We start from the raw sequence: 16,437 nt of genomic DNA, 5'->3' as shown, positions 1-16,437 counted from the left end.
AAATTTCAAAGAATCCATATCTAGAACATGTTCTTTAACATATGTTCAGTATATAGAACATGTTCTTTCATTTCTAATTTGGAAATTAGAAAATACATCTATGTTTAAGATTAAACAACAATCATGGATCAAAGAAGGAATCATCTTGGAAATGTTCTAAATGCCCAGAACTAAATAGAGTTGGAAATATTTGATATCAAAATTTATAAAATGTAACTAATGCTTTGTTTTAAAGGTGGGATGGGAAAATGTTTAAGGCTGAAGAGCTGTGTACTGCAAGTCAGAAGAGCTAGATTCTAGTCCTGGTTCTTCCATATATCAGCTGTGTGACCTTGGTTATGTCCCTAACATAATTAAGGCATATATCTTTGGAAAATTAGGGAAGACCAGATAATTCTAGGTACCATAATGCCAGTTAAGATTCTGTGGTTCTGAGGTTAACTACCTCACAAAGTTGCATGTCTTTCATGCAATTCTAATGAATACTAAAAAATATAGATGTTTTATTTTGGGACAGAGAGAATATTTGAAGACCATGAAAACTTGGTTGAAAATCTTCTTAATTGGACAAGAGATAGCCAAAACAAGCTTATATTTATGGAGCGTATAGAAAAATATGCACTTTTCAAAAACCCACAGGTAAGACCAGACAACTTACAGAGGTCAGGATTTATAAATGTGTATCCTATTTTTTCGATTACTGCTAAGTTCATAGAGTTAAAAGACTGGCAGCCACCTGGTTGGATCGGTATTATTTTTTGTGGGTAAAATGCGTTATAAAAGAAGTAATTTTGTGGTTCTAAATGCTCCTAAAAGAGTAATCATAACATTATAACCTGATACGTTATATTTTTAAAATGCTTTAAATTTATTTAAACAGGTTATTTGATGTCTGATTTTTAGCCTATATTTTTGCATAATAAAGTCATTGTTTGTTTTAATTTACATACAGATACATTAATCCAAATTTTATTTGGTATTAGGCAAGTGCCTTTTCTCGAATGCCATTTTTCAGTTTTCTTTTACTTTTCTTTTTACCTGTTATAGCTGGTGATTAGAGTCCACATGTCTGATGACAGTTCTAAAACAATGATGGTAGAGCATTTACAAAATCCTATAGGAGCATTTACAACTACTACCGCTACTGCTACTACTACTGAGGTGGAAAGTTGGTTGGTGCCCATATGTTAGGCCCCAGAGAGGTTCCCAGTCCTCCAGAGCCAGATGGGGTGAGCCCTTTTGGAAGCAGAAGTATAGCTCTAGCGAGTTACCAGGTCTTTTGGCTCTGTAATCCAGAGCTGTGTTGAACCCAGCTATTTATTTGTTGAGTTTGTCATCTCATCAAAGAAAAGTACTTCTCTATTCTAGCCATTCCAATTGACAACTTTCTCTTGGAATTATTTTTTTAAACATCCCAGTAACTTTGATTACCAGATGGCTCCACATTCTAATAAATGTTTACTTTGATTTATTTGACATCTTTCCTTGTTCCAAAATAATGTTAGAGTTAATAGTTCCCAATACCTAGATTCTCATTTTACAAAACTCAGTAGGTGAGAAAAAACAACTCCACAGTAAAAAGTAGTAACGAGGAAAAATAGCAGCAGTGTTAAAGGTATTGCATAGTTATGCTTCAGGTGCCTTAATCATGACATTCTTTTGGATGTCTTAGTGAAGAATATGTATTTGAGGGTATCAACAGATCTTTTTGTAGGCAGTTACAAAAAATACTTAGAGTCAACCCTCTAACTCTGTGGGTTCTGCATTTGTAGATTCACCCAACTGCAGATCTAAAATGTTCAGAAAAATAATTCCAATTCCAAAAAAAAACCAAAATTTGAATATGCCACACATTGAGTACTGCATGGAATTCATGACATTAAGTGATGTGTAGGCACTGTATTAGATATTACAAGTAATCTAGAGATGATTTAAAGTATAAGGGAGAATGTGTGTAGGTTATATGCAGATATGACTCCATTTTTATAAGGGACTTAAGCATAAGTGGATTTTGATATACAGGGGAGGTCCTAGAATCAGTCTCCTATGGACAACAAGGGATGACTGTGTACTAATAATTAGAATTCAGATTTTTAGTTGAGTCAAGTAAATGAGATTATTATAGTCCCAGAGAATTTGGGATTTCTTCTTAAAAAGCCAGAACACAAATTTTCTATGTCTGGATCAGTATATTTTAAGGAAATTTGCCTTACTTGTACTTACAGATTCTTTAAATGTAGCTTTCGTTAGCTATCCCAAAACGTATTTGCCACCTGTTGAATGTAATAGCATCTCACGTATGGGTGAGGGCAGTTTATGACAAGTGGACAGGCAAGGAGGAACCTGTGTTAAGCATTTTAGTGATGATGCCCATATACAGGTAACTTTTCAAAGGAGTACTACCCTCATTATTCTACTCTATACCAACAGAAATTAGAGTTGCTATTTTTCTAGAAGAAAACATGCACACATTCTGTGCCAAGGGAATAACAGAATGGATTTATCCTTTAACTTTTTTTTCCTCCCCCACATGTCCCTTTCATATATTTATTTTTCCAGAATTATCTTTTGGGGAAAAAGGAAACAGCTGAGATGGCAGATAGAAACAAAGAAGTTCTCTTGGAGGTATGACAACCCCCATTTTCCTGCACGTTTTAAAATTAAAATATTAAGTACCTTTTTTATCATGATCATCTTTTGGAAAACCGTAATTGAATTTTTGGCTGATTTTAAAGAACTAAAATCAAAGAAGTCAGTATACTTGAAAACCTGAATAAACCTTTACTTACCAGCAAGGCAGTTAGGAAAGTGAAGATCAGCATTCACTTTTCATAGTGATACTAGCTACAGTTAAGTAAAAATCCTGCTTATAATTTCTTATTTTTCAGAACTTTGAGGAGAAAGAAATTAATTTGGGCCCAAATGTCCTATATTAGTGTCCTATATTAGTTTTCTGAGGATTTCTTTTTTCTTTCACAAATACATGATTGATTTCTTTAATATTAGATTTTTATCATAGTGTTGAGAACTTAGAATTTTGAGTGTTTATAGTCCTTTCAACCTAGTATTAATTTTTTTTTTTTTTTCAAGACAGAGTCTTGCTCTGTCGCCCAGGCTGGAGTACAATGGCACAATCTCGGCTCACTGCAACCTCCGCCTCCCAGGTTCAAACGATTCTCCTGCCTCAACCTCCTGAGTAACTGGGATTATAGGTGCCCACCACCATGGCCAGCTATTTTTTGTATTTTTAGTATAGATGGGGTTTTACCATGTTGGCCAGGCTGGTCTCGAACTCCTGAACTCGTAATCTGCCCACCTTAGCTTCCCAAAGTGTTGTGTTTACAAGTGTAAGCCACCACGCCTGGCCAGTATTTTTTAAATAAATGCCCTCTTTGTCTTAGAGTCACATAAATGGATAGTTTTAAAGTTTAATCATACACTTAGCATGTGGCATTATTTTAAAATATATTCCTATTTAGTTTGACAGCTAATCTAAATGTAGTGAAAAAAGTCTAGTGTTTGGTTAGCCCTGACAGTTTTATTAAATTTAGTATAACTATGCTGTTTGAAAGACATTTAAGTACGGTTATATGCAGCTCAGTTAATGTGTCAAGTTAGTTTTTCTCTGAAACAGTATTAGGTAACAGTTTGTAGGTAAAAATTCAGCATTAAATGTATAATTGGCATTTTTACATAATAAACATTTTAGGATTGCCATAGTAGTTCCAAATTCATATTGTGTAGAATAGAAGGGTTTTTTTTGAGACAGAGTCTCGCTCTGTCACCCAGGCTGGAGTGCAGTGGTGCAATCTCAGTTCACTGCAACATCCACCTCCCAGGTTCAAGCAATTTTTATGCCTCAACCGCCCACGGAACTGGAACTACAGGCTTGTGCCACCATGCCTGGCCTATTTTTGTTTTGTTTTTTAGTAGAAATGGGGTTTTACTATGTTGCCCAGGCTGGTCTTGAACTCCTGACCTCAAGTGATCTGCCCGCCTTCACCTCCCAAAGTGCTCGGATTACAGGTGTGAGCCACTGCACCTGGCCAGAAAGTTCTAATTGAAGTTAAATTAGCAGCTTAGTTTTAATATAAAACCATTTTTGTTTAATAACTGTCATGCATTTCACAGGATTAAACACAACTTTATTGTGAGAATCCAACTATCATAAGTCTTTACAAATCATCTTGTTGTTTTAGGAATGTTTTTGTGGAAGTTCTGTAACTGTACCAGAAATTGAAGGAGTCCTTTGGTTGAAAGATGATGGCAAGAAGTCCTGGAAAAAGCGTTATTTTCTCTTGCGAGCATCTGGTATCTACTATGTCCCTAAAGGAAAAGCAAAGGTGTGTCCCTTCTGTTGGAATTTGAACTTCCTCTTTATGCTAATTGCTTTTAATTTGTATTGAGTATGCTGACAAGATGAACCCAGGCTATGATTTGTTTCAGTTCATGGAAGACACAAAATATTGCTTTGTTTATTACTATTATAAAGAAGAGGAAACCTGAAAGTTCTTTCTTCTCTGGTCACTAGTTGGGCCTATCTCACTTCTCTTTACCAAGTTTGAAATCATAGTTTTATTTATTGTTTTTTGGGGACTCTTTCTAGAGTAGTTTTGTTTATTTCTGTTTGGGAAGAACAGCTCAGCTCTCTGGGATTACAAGCTTTTTGATCTTGATTGGGTAATATGCTTCTGCTAAGGGCCACCCTTGGGTAGCCGTCAGTTCGGTGCTTATTGGGCACCAGGACTGTTTTAAACTTTTTTACAGTATATTCTCATCTAGTCTTCACAACAATCCTATGAGCATACATTGTGCCCTTATTTAAGTGGTGAAGGAACTCCCCAGTTGTGAATCATTGTACTTGACATATGCATTATGGGCACCGAAAGACTTGATATTTCCTTGTTCTTTCCAGAGAGTTCTATTATACTATATTGCTTTTAATATACTAGGCTATATTGATAATATCTTTAAAATGACAACACTCCCAAACAAGTAGTGCTCCTTGTGAATGACAAAACAGTAAATAAATTGGGCTACCTTTTTTATTATGTCGATGATTAAAGAAGAAACATGTATGGAGCATCTCATTGTCTTGTGTAAAACAGCAGTAATTTCTATTTAGTATTAGTAAAAGTAAAGTTTTGATTCTTAACTAGAAACTGTTATCCAGGTATATTTACTTGTTTGCACATTATTATTTATTTAGTCTTTTTGGTGTTTTGATTTTAGGTCTCTCGGGACTTGGTGTGCTTTCTCCAGCTGGATCATGTTAATGTTTATTATGGCCAGGACTATCGTAACAAATACAAAGCACCTACAGACTACTGTCTGGTGCTAAAGGTAAGCACATATCTCTTTTTAGGAGTTTTAATTGATGTTAGACATAGAGCAGATTATTGGCCATTTTAGAATTGTTTGGATTCCATCAATTATACTTTTTGCTTTATTCTTGAAGTTTGAAAAGGAATAGCGAAGTGTGGTAAGGAAAAGAAGCATGTGCTGTATCACAGCAGACCCGGAGCCAGTTATCTCTGGGTAAGGAGTGAATTGTAAGCTTTGAGTTGTAAGATACAAAATATATTCAGGAGGTCACCATATTGATGCCAAACTTAGTGCAGACACCTGATCAGCATAGAGCACTGCAGCCCAGAATTCCTGGGCTCAAGCGATCCTCCCACCTCAGCCTCCCGAGTAGCTGGGACTACAGGCACGTGCCACCGCACCCGGCAATATATTTGAATATAAATTTGAGATTCTCATTTAACAGCAGGCTTATTTTAGGAATGGAGCTGAATGTAGGTCATAAATGTGCTTTAGTTCTTTTCCTGTACTTATTCAGCAAACCATCAGAGGGCACTGTGTCCAAGTTCAAATCAGACTAGCTGTCATCTGGTCCAGAAATAATTCTTGCTTTTTTTTCCCCTGAACTATAAACATGATAGCCCAAGCATGTATTGCGATCTATCTGAGCTGTTTTTAGGGAGGTTTCCTTTTTTCTTCTTTATTCAAGCTTTTGTACTTCTTACACTGATTGTATCTGTACTTTTGAGAAGAACTAACATTTTAAGCAAATTTGTAGTGATCTATTAGAACACTGATAAAAATGACATACAAAAATTCAAGAAAATTATAGAAATAATTTTATTCTCATTAGCTCCATCTTTTTAATTCCTTGGTAATGACTTAGGTCTACGTGTTTGTATCATGTTTCAGTTTGCTCTGAGAATTGTCACTTCAGTTTGGGAACTGCCATTTGTTTAGGATTTTAGGATTTTGGAGTTTTGATTCCTTTGATAAAATTCAGTATATTTTCAGTATATTGTAATGGCAACTTTTTTTTTTTTGGAGAACCAGGGTGTTGCTCTGTCACCCAGGCTGCAGTGTAGTGGCACAGTCACAGCTTATTGTAGCATCGACTTCTCAGGCTTCAGCAATCCTCTAAGCTCAGTCCCCCAAGTAGCTGGGACTGCAAGCACATGCCACCACACCCAGTTAATTTTTGTATTTTTAGGAGAGATGGGGTTTTGCCATGTTGGCCAGGCTGATCTTGAACTCCTGGCCTCAAGTGATCAGCCTGCTAAAGTGCTGAGATTACAGGCGTGAGCCACTGCCACTGCACCCATGCACTCAGCCTGTGTATTACTCTTTTTGGGGTTTGTTTGTTTGTTTTTGAGCCTGAGTCTTGCTCTGTTACCTGGCCTGGAGTGCAGTGGCACCACCTCTGCTCACTGCAACCTCCGCCTCCCACGTTTAAGCGATTCTCCTGCCTCAGCCTTCTGAGTAGTTGTGGTCACAGACACCCGCCCCCACCAATGCCCAGCTAATTTTTGTATTTTTAGTAGAGACATGGTTTTACCATGTTGGCCAGGCAGGTCTGGAACTCCTGGCCTCAAGTGATCTGCCCCCTTGGCCTCCCAAATTGCTGGGATTATAGGCATGAGCCACCATGCCTGGCCTAGCCTGTGTATTCTTATAGTTTAATTTTTTCTTAGTTTTAATTTCTAATGTAAATATTGCTGGGGTGGAAAAACTTCACTTCCATCCTCTTAGGGTCCTTACTGGGCACATAAATTAACATAAGAGAGGTCAACAGGAGAAAAACATAATAGAAATTTTACATGGTATGGGAGCCCTTATAAAGAAATGAAGACTCAAAGAAGCAGTTAGAGTCAGTTACTTGTATACTGGTTGGACAAAGAATAATTTGTGAAGAAACAACTAAATTCTATGTGAAGGCTTAGAGATACGAGTTATTTTAACAAGGTCTGTACAGAATTCTGTTGGTTTCAACTTGTCCCTGAGGAGAAAGATATTATGGCTTTCTAGTATTTGGAAGGCATCTTTCTCATGGTAATTTCGTCTTTTGCTTTTAAGAAATAGTAAGAAGGTCAGAGTGATCTTCTGTACCTGCTATTTTTCAAGTGTCTTTTAGCTTAAAATAGTCGATATGCCAGCATGATACATTTTTAACTCCTTCAATATCAGTAAACATAATCCATATAAAAGAAAGTTATTGGGAGATCTCATACATAAAAACAATAAGAGTTGGTTGTTTCAGTGGCTCAAGGTTGTCAGTGAGAACTCAAATTCTTCCCATCTTTCCTTATTCTGCTTTCACATATCAGCTTATTCTCAGGCTGACTCACCTCATAGTCACAAGATGGCTGGTACAGTTCTAAGGATCACATGTAGATCCAGCCAGCATAAAAGGGACTATTGCTGTCTGTATTTGTCTTTTATAAGAGAAAGGAACTATTTTATAGAAGCTACTAAACCCCCCTCCTTTTGAGAGTTATTGGCCCAGAGTACATTTTCTGCTGACAAGCCAATCACTGACAAGGGAATAAAACTACTGTGGTTGGCTTAGAGCAGTCAGAATTCACACCCTGTGGGATATAGGTGAGAGGTAACATTCTGCCAGGAAAGAAGTGGGGAGGAAGAGATAGCCATAGGGACCCATGCCCAACCGGTTAGCATCATTTTAAAAATGAAATGTTGACCTTTCTTTCTTAATAGATATTCATCTGTTTTGGGAGCAGTTTCATTATATATTCTCTGGACTCATTAAGAATCCACATGTTGAGCTTCTGGTTTTTAGCAATGAATGTCTCCTCCAGACTTCATCTTAACCCTGGTGTAATTTTGAAAGTGACAGCATAATATTGTGGGGAAAAAAAGGAGAAGAGGTAGCAGATTCAAAGGGGGCACATTTTAATAAGGCAATAGTAGTATGAAATAATAGTTAATTCCCCTCTGGGGTCCCCTTCCACACACTCTCTCATGAAAGCTTTCTCTCTTCCTCTTCTTTTTCTCTTTCTCTACCTAAATAAATCACTTTCTGCCCCCCCAAAAAAAAGAAAAGAAAAAAATTGTAGTTAAAAGCATCCACTCTGGGATGAGATTGCATGGGTTCAAATTCTAGTACTACCTTTCACTTACCGGAAGTAACTTTTTGTTTTAGTCTTACTCTGTGCCTTACTTTCTTCTTGGAACATGGAGATAATACGTAAATGAGAGGGATTTTGTGAGTATTGAATGAAAATGTAAAGTATGTGAAATATTTCACCTAGTGTCTGGTACATAGAAAGGGTGCAGTAAATGCCACTTTTAATAAAATAATGTATTACCAAAACATAGTCTGCAGAGGTGCTTGTACAGAGCCTAGATGACCATAAGGAAAGTGATGAATGTCTTTATTATGTGAGAGGATGAAAAACTTTTTTGAGGTTCTAGAAGGAATTTTAAAGTAGCAAATTATCTGATACTTGACTTAAAAAGACTCAAATAGTTACATCGTAGTACTCTTCAGCATATTATCTGTATTCCCAGGTTAGAGAGATGAGGAGAACAGGATGGAAGATAATTTCTCTTTGATTTTCCCAGATGTTGTGTTGATTTAAAAAAAAAAAAAAAAAGCCCTATTTTTGTACAGAACAAATAGAAGCACACATGTACTCTCAGGGCTTCTGCTACAGTTGAACATCCATGCAGTCAAGAATGGTTTGCAAATCGCCATGAAGGGAGTGGGTGGTGATGTAGCTGCCAGCCATCTAAAGCAGCTTGCTAAGATCTCTGAACCTTGTCCTGCAGGCAGTGCCTCCATGAAGCAGAACAGTCTCTTCAGCCCTCATTGGCAACACTAAGAAAGCTCTTTTCAGTTGGCCTATTTTATCTTCTGCGCAAACTATAGTTTGTGGCAAATAGTTCTCAATAAGTATCTGTTGAATGAATGAATGAGGTAAAATCCTCCTCCTTCCTTTTATAGAAGAATACATACTTCTTTATCTGTCCTCCTTTGCTTTTTCAAGATCATTATGATGGTTTATTATAATGTAATTTACCATGGACAAGGAGCATATTCCAAGAGAGGACCTGTATTATCAGGAGGGAAGACTGTTAGGTATTACTTTGCTAACCTCTTACTGTTGAGGGTTTATTGTTTAAAACTGACTATAACTTTCAACAAGAAAATAGGTTTTGGTATTAAATGTTATAGGAGCTGAGCTCTGAAAAACAAAGAATAGAATAGAATTAATGGGTTTAATTTTTTTTTTCTTATTGTAGACCAGAGTCATTGATCAATGCAGATAGATATATGACTTCTGATGGTGGCCATCTATTCTTGCAGCATTGAAAATATATTTAAATTACTTATTTTATTGATCTCATGGATTTTCACAACAAATGAATGTGATTGGGGAATTTTGGAAAACTAAATTCTTTTAAAGCTTTTTTTGCTTTCTTATAACTGAAGACAAATTTAAAATTTTTTCTAGGCAAAACACAGCCATTAGTTTTTTAGTTTTCAGAACAGTTGAAAAAAGATGTGGTAATCCTAAGTCACTACATTCAGAACAAGTATCATTTAGGGCTTTTATTTCCAAGGACCTAGTAGTTGTTAAAAATCCTTAAACATATTCCTAACGCCTGTATTTTATAGCCAAGGTTCAGTCAGTCACCTCTCATCCAAGCCTCAACTGAAAAGTGCAGTGGGTTGTGAAAACTAAATTAAATGTGATGATGCTGTTGAGAGCTGCATGTCCCCTGGAGGCACATGCTGCAGCCCTGCAGTTTTGTAGGGGCCTACAGGGCTGTACTCACCTGTCTCCACCTCAGTGACAGGTGTGACTGTAGACTCTTGTCCCAGGTGCTGTGCCACAGGCTTGGTGTTCTCAGTCTAATAAATCACCTCACCTCCAGACAAATGATGAAGTTTTGTCAGAGTCCCTCTCTGATTTGGAGTCTTCTGCACTCATAATTTCAGTGGGTTGAAAGTGAAATTAAACATTTTTTCTTTCATAATCTTACAGATGGAGAATTTTATGGACTTTGTTAACCTTGATTAACTTTGTTTCTTTGAAATACAGAAGGAATGTTTGGGAATTTTCCAAGATGTGAAGATCTATTTTAACTTGGACAGCTTGACCTAAATTTTTACACAAGTTTCCTTCTCATTTACTTTGTAAAAATTCTTATGGGCTATTTTATTTGACCTTATGGCCATGTAAGAAGCATAAATGTATTGGCCATTACTCTAATGGTCTATAACTTGTCAGGATATGTTTAAGCTTTGATAAAGTTTGTTTTTCTTTAGTTCTTCAAGGGACTTAGTTGGATTTTGTCTTTAATCTTACAGCACCCACAGATCCAGAAGAAATCTCAGTATATCAAATACCTTTGTTGCGATGATGTGAGGACACTGCATCAGTGGGTCAATGGGATCCGCATCGCAAAGGCATGTCTCCTTTTGATTTGATGATGGAATAATGAGTGTTTGATGATATAGTTTTCATTGTCGTGACAATTCTGATTATTTCATGTTCATGGATTTGCCAGTGTCTCGTTTTTTCAGGCCTAAGGTTTATGTTTTAAGTGCTGTCTTTTTTCCTTGTGTATAGGGATATACTTTTAACATTTGGCATACATGGAATAATACTGCTGGTAAAAGCTTGTATAGTATCAAAGTGATTTATTTTGGCTTTGGAGGATGCATTATATGATTCTTACATAGTAGAGTTTAGCCTAAGTAAAGTAAGTTTTGGAAAAATTAAATTAAGTAATGATCATTACCAACCACATTTGGAGCAATTCTAAAAAGTACTGAAAAGCTGGCCTTGGATAAAAAATTTGGGGTGAGAAAACGTTAATGTTTATAATGAACAGAATCAAGTGTTGATTTCTTGCTGCCCCTCTAAAAATGAGGAGAAATAAGAGTAGATTATAATTTATGGTATTAGAAGAATTTTTGAAGTATCGTAGGTATTAATTTTAATACAGACCATCAATCAGTAAACAGAAATATGTTTCCCATTTTACCTTATCCTTCCGTATCATACTCAGTAAAGTTTAGATATCATCACTTCCTGTCTTCTTTTTAGTATGGGAAGCAGCTCTATATGAACTACCAAGAAGCCTTGAAGAGGACAGAGTCAGCCTATGATTGGACTTCCTTATCCAGCTCCAGCATTAAATCAGGATCCAGTTCTTCCAGCATCCCAGGTAGTTCAGAATGCTTCAAAGCACTTTTTTGCTGTTAATATGAAGGTCTCTGTAGAGACCGATAGTAGACCTGGAAATTTCAGCTTGATTCTTGAAAAACCAGAGCCATACAATTTCTAAATTAAAATAGATGACTTTTTAAAAATCATTAGAGGGTCAATATTATGGGCTAGTTCACAAATATATATGAAATGAAAAATCAGTATAGAGACTTCTAAAGCCAGTTGTTTATATTTATAAAATTTATTCAAAATATACATACTGCTGGAAAACTGTTGATGCATAATTTGTGACAAAACATTACTTGGAAAGAGTCTTTGTACTCAGAATCCATGATGAAGCTGCCCTCCTTTAGATTCCCACATCGTTTAAACAAGTGTGCTATGATTATATCTTAAGATAAATCTTCCTTCAATTCAACATGTTTCATGAATGAGATCCATGTCATCTAAAAGGGGAATTTTTTAATTCCTGCATTGTATGTGATGAAAGAAATAATAAGTTTAAGAGTAGTATATTTAAAGCTGTATGACTCTATTTTGTCTCTAAATATTGAGTAAAAACAAATTTAGAATGTATATATACACAGACATTTCGTAGTTTTGTCTACTGAGAGGACTAGAAGCAGTAATACCCCAGGAACAATGAGAATATCCAGTCCCTAGATCACAGAGGTTTCTTTTTGTTTTTTTCATTTTATTAAGTTTTGGCCAAGGATGCTGCTAAGTAGATCATGGTTTCTAATGCCATTCTCCAAACAAAGAAACCAGAGCTCTCAGAGAAATGGCTGATTATAGGGCTGCAGAAGTGAATATATATATATACAAGATGAGTCTGGAGCATCTTATGATGCCAGGAAGTAAGGGAATGCTTAAAAAATGACAGTGGAGCCAGACACAGTGGCTCATGCCTGTAATGCCAATGTTTTGGCAGTCCTAGGTAGAAGGATCACTTGAGCCCAGGAGTTGAAAACCAGCCTGGGCAACACAGCAAGATGCCATCTCTACAACATTTTTTTAAAAATTAGCCAGATTTCGCACATATTCCTAACAACTCAGGAGGCTGAGGCAGGAGGATTGCTTAAGCCCAAAAGTTCAAGGCTGCAGTGAGCTATAATCACACCACTGCACTCCAGCCTGGGTGACAGAATGAGACCCTGTCTCAAAAAAAAAAAAAAAAACCAGATGAGAATATGTCAAAGGGATACATAGAGGAGCCAGTCTGAAAGAGTTCTAAAGGCCAAAGCTGGAACAATTTGGGCAATACAATAAGTAATGTAGTATAGGATTGTAACCCATGGACATAAATATCGGATCATTTTATACTGATATAAATAAATAATTGAATAAATAAGTGGGGAAGAGGAGACAACTGTCCTGTGTAGATTTCTAAATCATTTCTATAGACACTTTGCCCTGAAGGAAGTGGAGCTTACCTCTTCACTCTTCAAGTGTGGGCTGTGCTTAGTGACTTGCTTCCAATGATTGTGGAGTGGGGATTAGGGGTAACTTCACAGTGGAGAAACCTGACAAACACTGCTGCAACCATGTGATTAAGGCCAATATTCAAATATCTAAAACTATTCTAACAAAATATTTATTAAAATAGGAGAAAAAAAAACCCAGAACACATGTTAGGAAAGACAAGGTAAAAGTATGTAGCAAGTAGGATTTTAGAAAAGGAAATTAAAGAAGATTGAGAAAAGATGAGTATTTCAAAAATTTTTACCTAGCACTTAAGTGCTTTGACACATTATTTTATGAAGTAGTTAGGTATACTGCCTTTTCCTGCTCCAGCATCATTCATATACTTTGTGTAAAGTATTTTAATATCTATTAAAAAGATGATAAATGAAGCTAGTGAAGTTTTAACTTTTTTAAAATGACTCACCATTGGGTGATCAAGAAAGAAGAAAATAGAGTAAGTTTTATTTTATGTTGCTTTATATTTTTCCCCTGAGGATATTATCTTAACTTTATCCAAAGGAGTTTGGGTTTAGGATTTCTTTGTGGCTCTTACCTTTGACCACACCGGCTGAAGTGCCTAATATCACAATCTCATGATACCCACCCATCACAGTGATTGGATGGAATCAGCTTTAACATTTGAGGTTCCTTTAGATACCAGGCATCAAGTTGGGTGTGTCCACATGGTTACCTTACCTAATCTGGAATCCATTGAAATAATTTTGCTAGTCCCTCAGCCCAGGCGGCAGAGAGAAGCTGTATGCTCACAGCCATTCCCACCAGGCCCCACTCCCCTCAAGACTTTTTTTTGTGCTTTGCCGGGAGGCCAGGATACAGCACAGCTGCCGCCTATGCAGCCAATACTAAATCCCTAGGAAACACACTTCCCACTAGAGGGTCAAATTCTAAGTATTGTTCGTTGCTAGAAAAAAGGAAGTAATCATCATGTATAGATCTGAATTCCTAAGTTACAATTCTGGGGTGGCCTTAGGGCAGGGGTATTAAAAAAGCTGATTATTTTTTTATTTTTTTATTTTTATTTTTGAGACAGAGTCTCACTCCGTCACCCAGGCTGGAGTGCAGCGGTATGATCTTGGCTCACTGCAACCTCTGCCTCCCAGGTTCAAGTGATTCTCCTGCCTCAGCCTCCCAAGTAGCTGGGACTACAGGCAATTTTTTGTATTTTTAGTAGAGATGGGGTTTCACCATGTTAGCCGACCAGGATGGTCTCAATCTCTTGACCTCATGATCCGCCCACCTTGGCCTTCCAAAGTGCTGGGATTACAGGTGTGAGCCACTGTGCCCGGCCTAAAAAGTCTGATTCTCAATGTAATGAATACATGATTGAGAGACCCCTACTGATGGATGGTTCATTAATGCTTTTATCTTTTGGAGTTGATTTCATGCAAAACAGGGTATCAGGATACCAATAATGTTATGTGAATCTTTTATTATAATTATCAGTCTCTCATGGTAAAGTATTTCAGACTAATCTGAGATTTCCTATTCCAAGGTAAGGGAAGTTTTCTGATAGAAAATACTGGCTGTGTTTATGATGAAATGAATTAAAATAACTTGGTGCTGTTCTACACAGCACTTGACCTTGTGTAAAAGATCTAACTAGACATACATATTAATACTGTCAGAATACTGACTCTCTTAATCCTATTTTTTAAAAACTATTTAAACAGAGTCTCAGTCAAATCACTCCAATCAGTCTGATAGTGGAGTTTCTGACACCCAGCCAGCAGGACACATCCGTTCCCAGAGCATCGTGAGCTCCATATTCTCTGAAGCCTGGAAACGAGGCACTCAGTTGGAAGAGACCAGCAAGGTAACAACTTTGTTTTAACTTATGTTGAAAATTCTTTGGTGTTCTATTGGGTTTAAATTATTGTTCTCTTATATCTCTATTGGGTATCTATTTGGCCTTATTTCAGGCTCCTTTCTTAATTTTCAGCCTTCCTAATTTTAATGGGTAAAGACAGTTCAGGGGGACCTGTTGATTTCACTTCCCCTTGGAAATGAATATTTACAAATTGGCTCTCATAACATAAAATTTCAACAACAACAAAAATCCTGGCAGTTTATTTTATCAGTGGGCTTCGATTTTTAAGAAATAACAATTTCTTCCTTTCTACCCTTAATCAATTTGGATGACAAAACACCATCTATGGCAATACCCTAAATTCTAGAGAAGCTGTTTACAGTTCTCTCCTCTTCTCTTCCTCTCTCTTTCTTTCTCTCTCTCTCTCCTTTCTTTCCTTTTTTTTTTTTCCCTGAAACAGAGTCTCACTCTGTTGCCAGGCTGGAGTGCAGTGGTGTGATCTCACTCACTGCACCCTCCACCTACTGGGTTCAAGCAATTCTCCTGCCTCAGCCTCCTCAATAGCTGGGACTACAGGCGTGCACCATCACACCCAGCTAACTTTTGTATTTTTAATAGACGCTGGGTTTCACCATGTTAGCCAGGATGGTTTTGATCTCCTGACCTCGTGATTTGCCCACCTTGGCCTCCCAAAGTGTTGGGATTACAGAGGTTGCCCAGCCTTTTTCTCTCTTTCTTCTGTTTTATTTTCCTTTCTTTCCCCCTTTCCTTTCTCACTTCCTCGAACCCTAACTTCCCTCCCTCCCTTCCCTTCCCTTCCTTCCCTTCCCTCCTTCTCTCCCTTCTTTTCCTTCCTTCACATCCTACCTTCCTTCTTTAACGTCCTCTCCCATCGCCCAGGCTGGAATGCAGTGGTGTTATCATAGCTCACTTAAGCCTCCTGGGCTCAAGTGATCTTCCCACCTCAGCCTCCTCACCCACCTCAGCCTCCTCACCCACCTCAGCCTCCCAAGTAGTCGGGACTACAGGTACATACCACCATGCCTGGCTAATTTTTTATTTTTTGGTAGAGACAAGGTCTGGCTATTTTGCCTGGGCTGGTCTTGTCTCAAACTCCTAGCCTCAAGCGATCCTCCAGCCTCAGCTTCCCAAAGTGCTGGGATTACAGGCATGAACCACCATACTCAGCCCAGTTATTTCTTTATTGGTTAATTTATTTAGACCTATTCCTTTTTTTTTTTTTTTTATGCTTTTGCCATTTCTTTGGGCATTGATGATTTTTTTTTGAATTATACTTTATGTGGAAAACTAAATTCAAATCAATCCCCTTAAAATTTTGGATTCCTGAGCTTTGCATAGTAGACTGTTCAGTGAGACTGAAGGATGAGTATATTTTATTGCAAGACTATAATTAGAAAAATAGATTCTTGAGTTCATTTGAAAGACATCATGGTCTTCTATCAGACATCCTCTGTAGTTGTGTAGGCAAGGATGTGTCCTGGCTATAGTCACCATTTCAATATGGAAGAGGTCACTCCATCACTGAGGAACCAGTGGCACCCTGGGCTTTACTATTTTTATTAATAATTGTTTTTATTTATTTATTTGTTTTTTGTGGGGGGGGGTGCTTTTGGTCTTAAT

At 37.2% G+C, this 16,437-nt stretch overlaps 1 protein-coding gene across 16 annotated transcripts in view; it reads left to right on the top strand.

Moving 5' to 3' along the window:
• The window catches only part of RAPH1 (Ras association (RalGDS/AF-6) and pleckstrin homology domains 1), a 91,082-nt gene that overhangs the window by 65,204 nt on the left and 9,441 nt on the right, over positions 1-16,437 (top strand). For all 16 annotated transcript variants that reach the window (XM_035305415.3, XM_078328242.1, XM_078328241.1 and 13 more), the window contains 7 exons: positions 518-639; positions 2,560-2,625; positions 4,200-4,343; positions 5,233-5,343; positions 10,640-10,738; positions 11,382-11,502; positions 14,660-14,802. In XM_035305415.3, coding sequence (XP_035161306.1) covers positions 518-639; positions 2,560-2,625; positions 4,200-4,343; positions 5,233-5,343; positions 10,640-10,738; positions 11,382-11,502; positions 14,660-14,802 — 806 coding nt within the window. The remainder of the gene's footprint in view (positions 1-517; positions 640-2,559; positions 2,626-4,199; positions 4,344-5,232; positions 5,344-10,639; positions 10,739-11,381; positions 11,503-14,659; positions 14,803-16,437) is intronic.

Source organism: Callithrix jacchus, chromosome 6 (genome assembly GCF_049354715.1).
Source record: "Callithrix jacchus isolate 240 chromosome 6, calJac240_pri, whole genome shotgun sequence".
NCBI classification, from domain to species: domain Eukaryota; kingdom Metazoa; phylum Chordata; class Mammalia; order Primates; family Cebidae; genus Callithrix; species Callithrix jacchus.
This window is presented reverse-complemented; position numbering and strand designations above follow the sequence as displayed.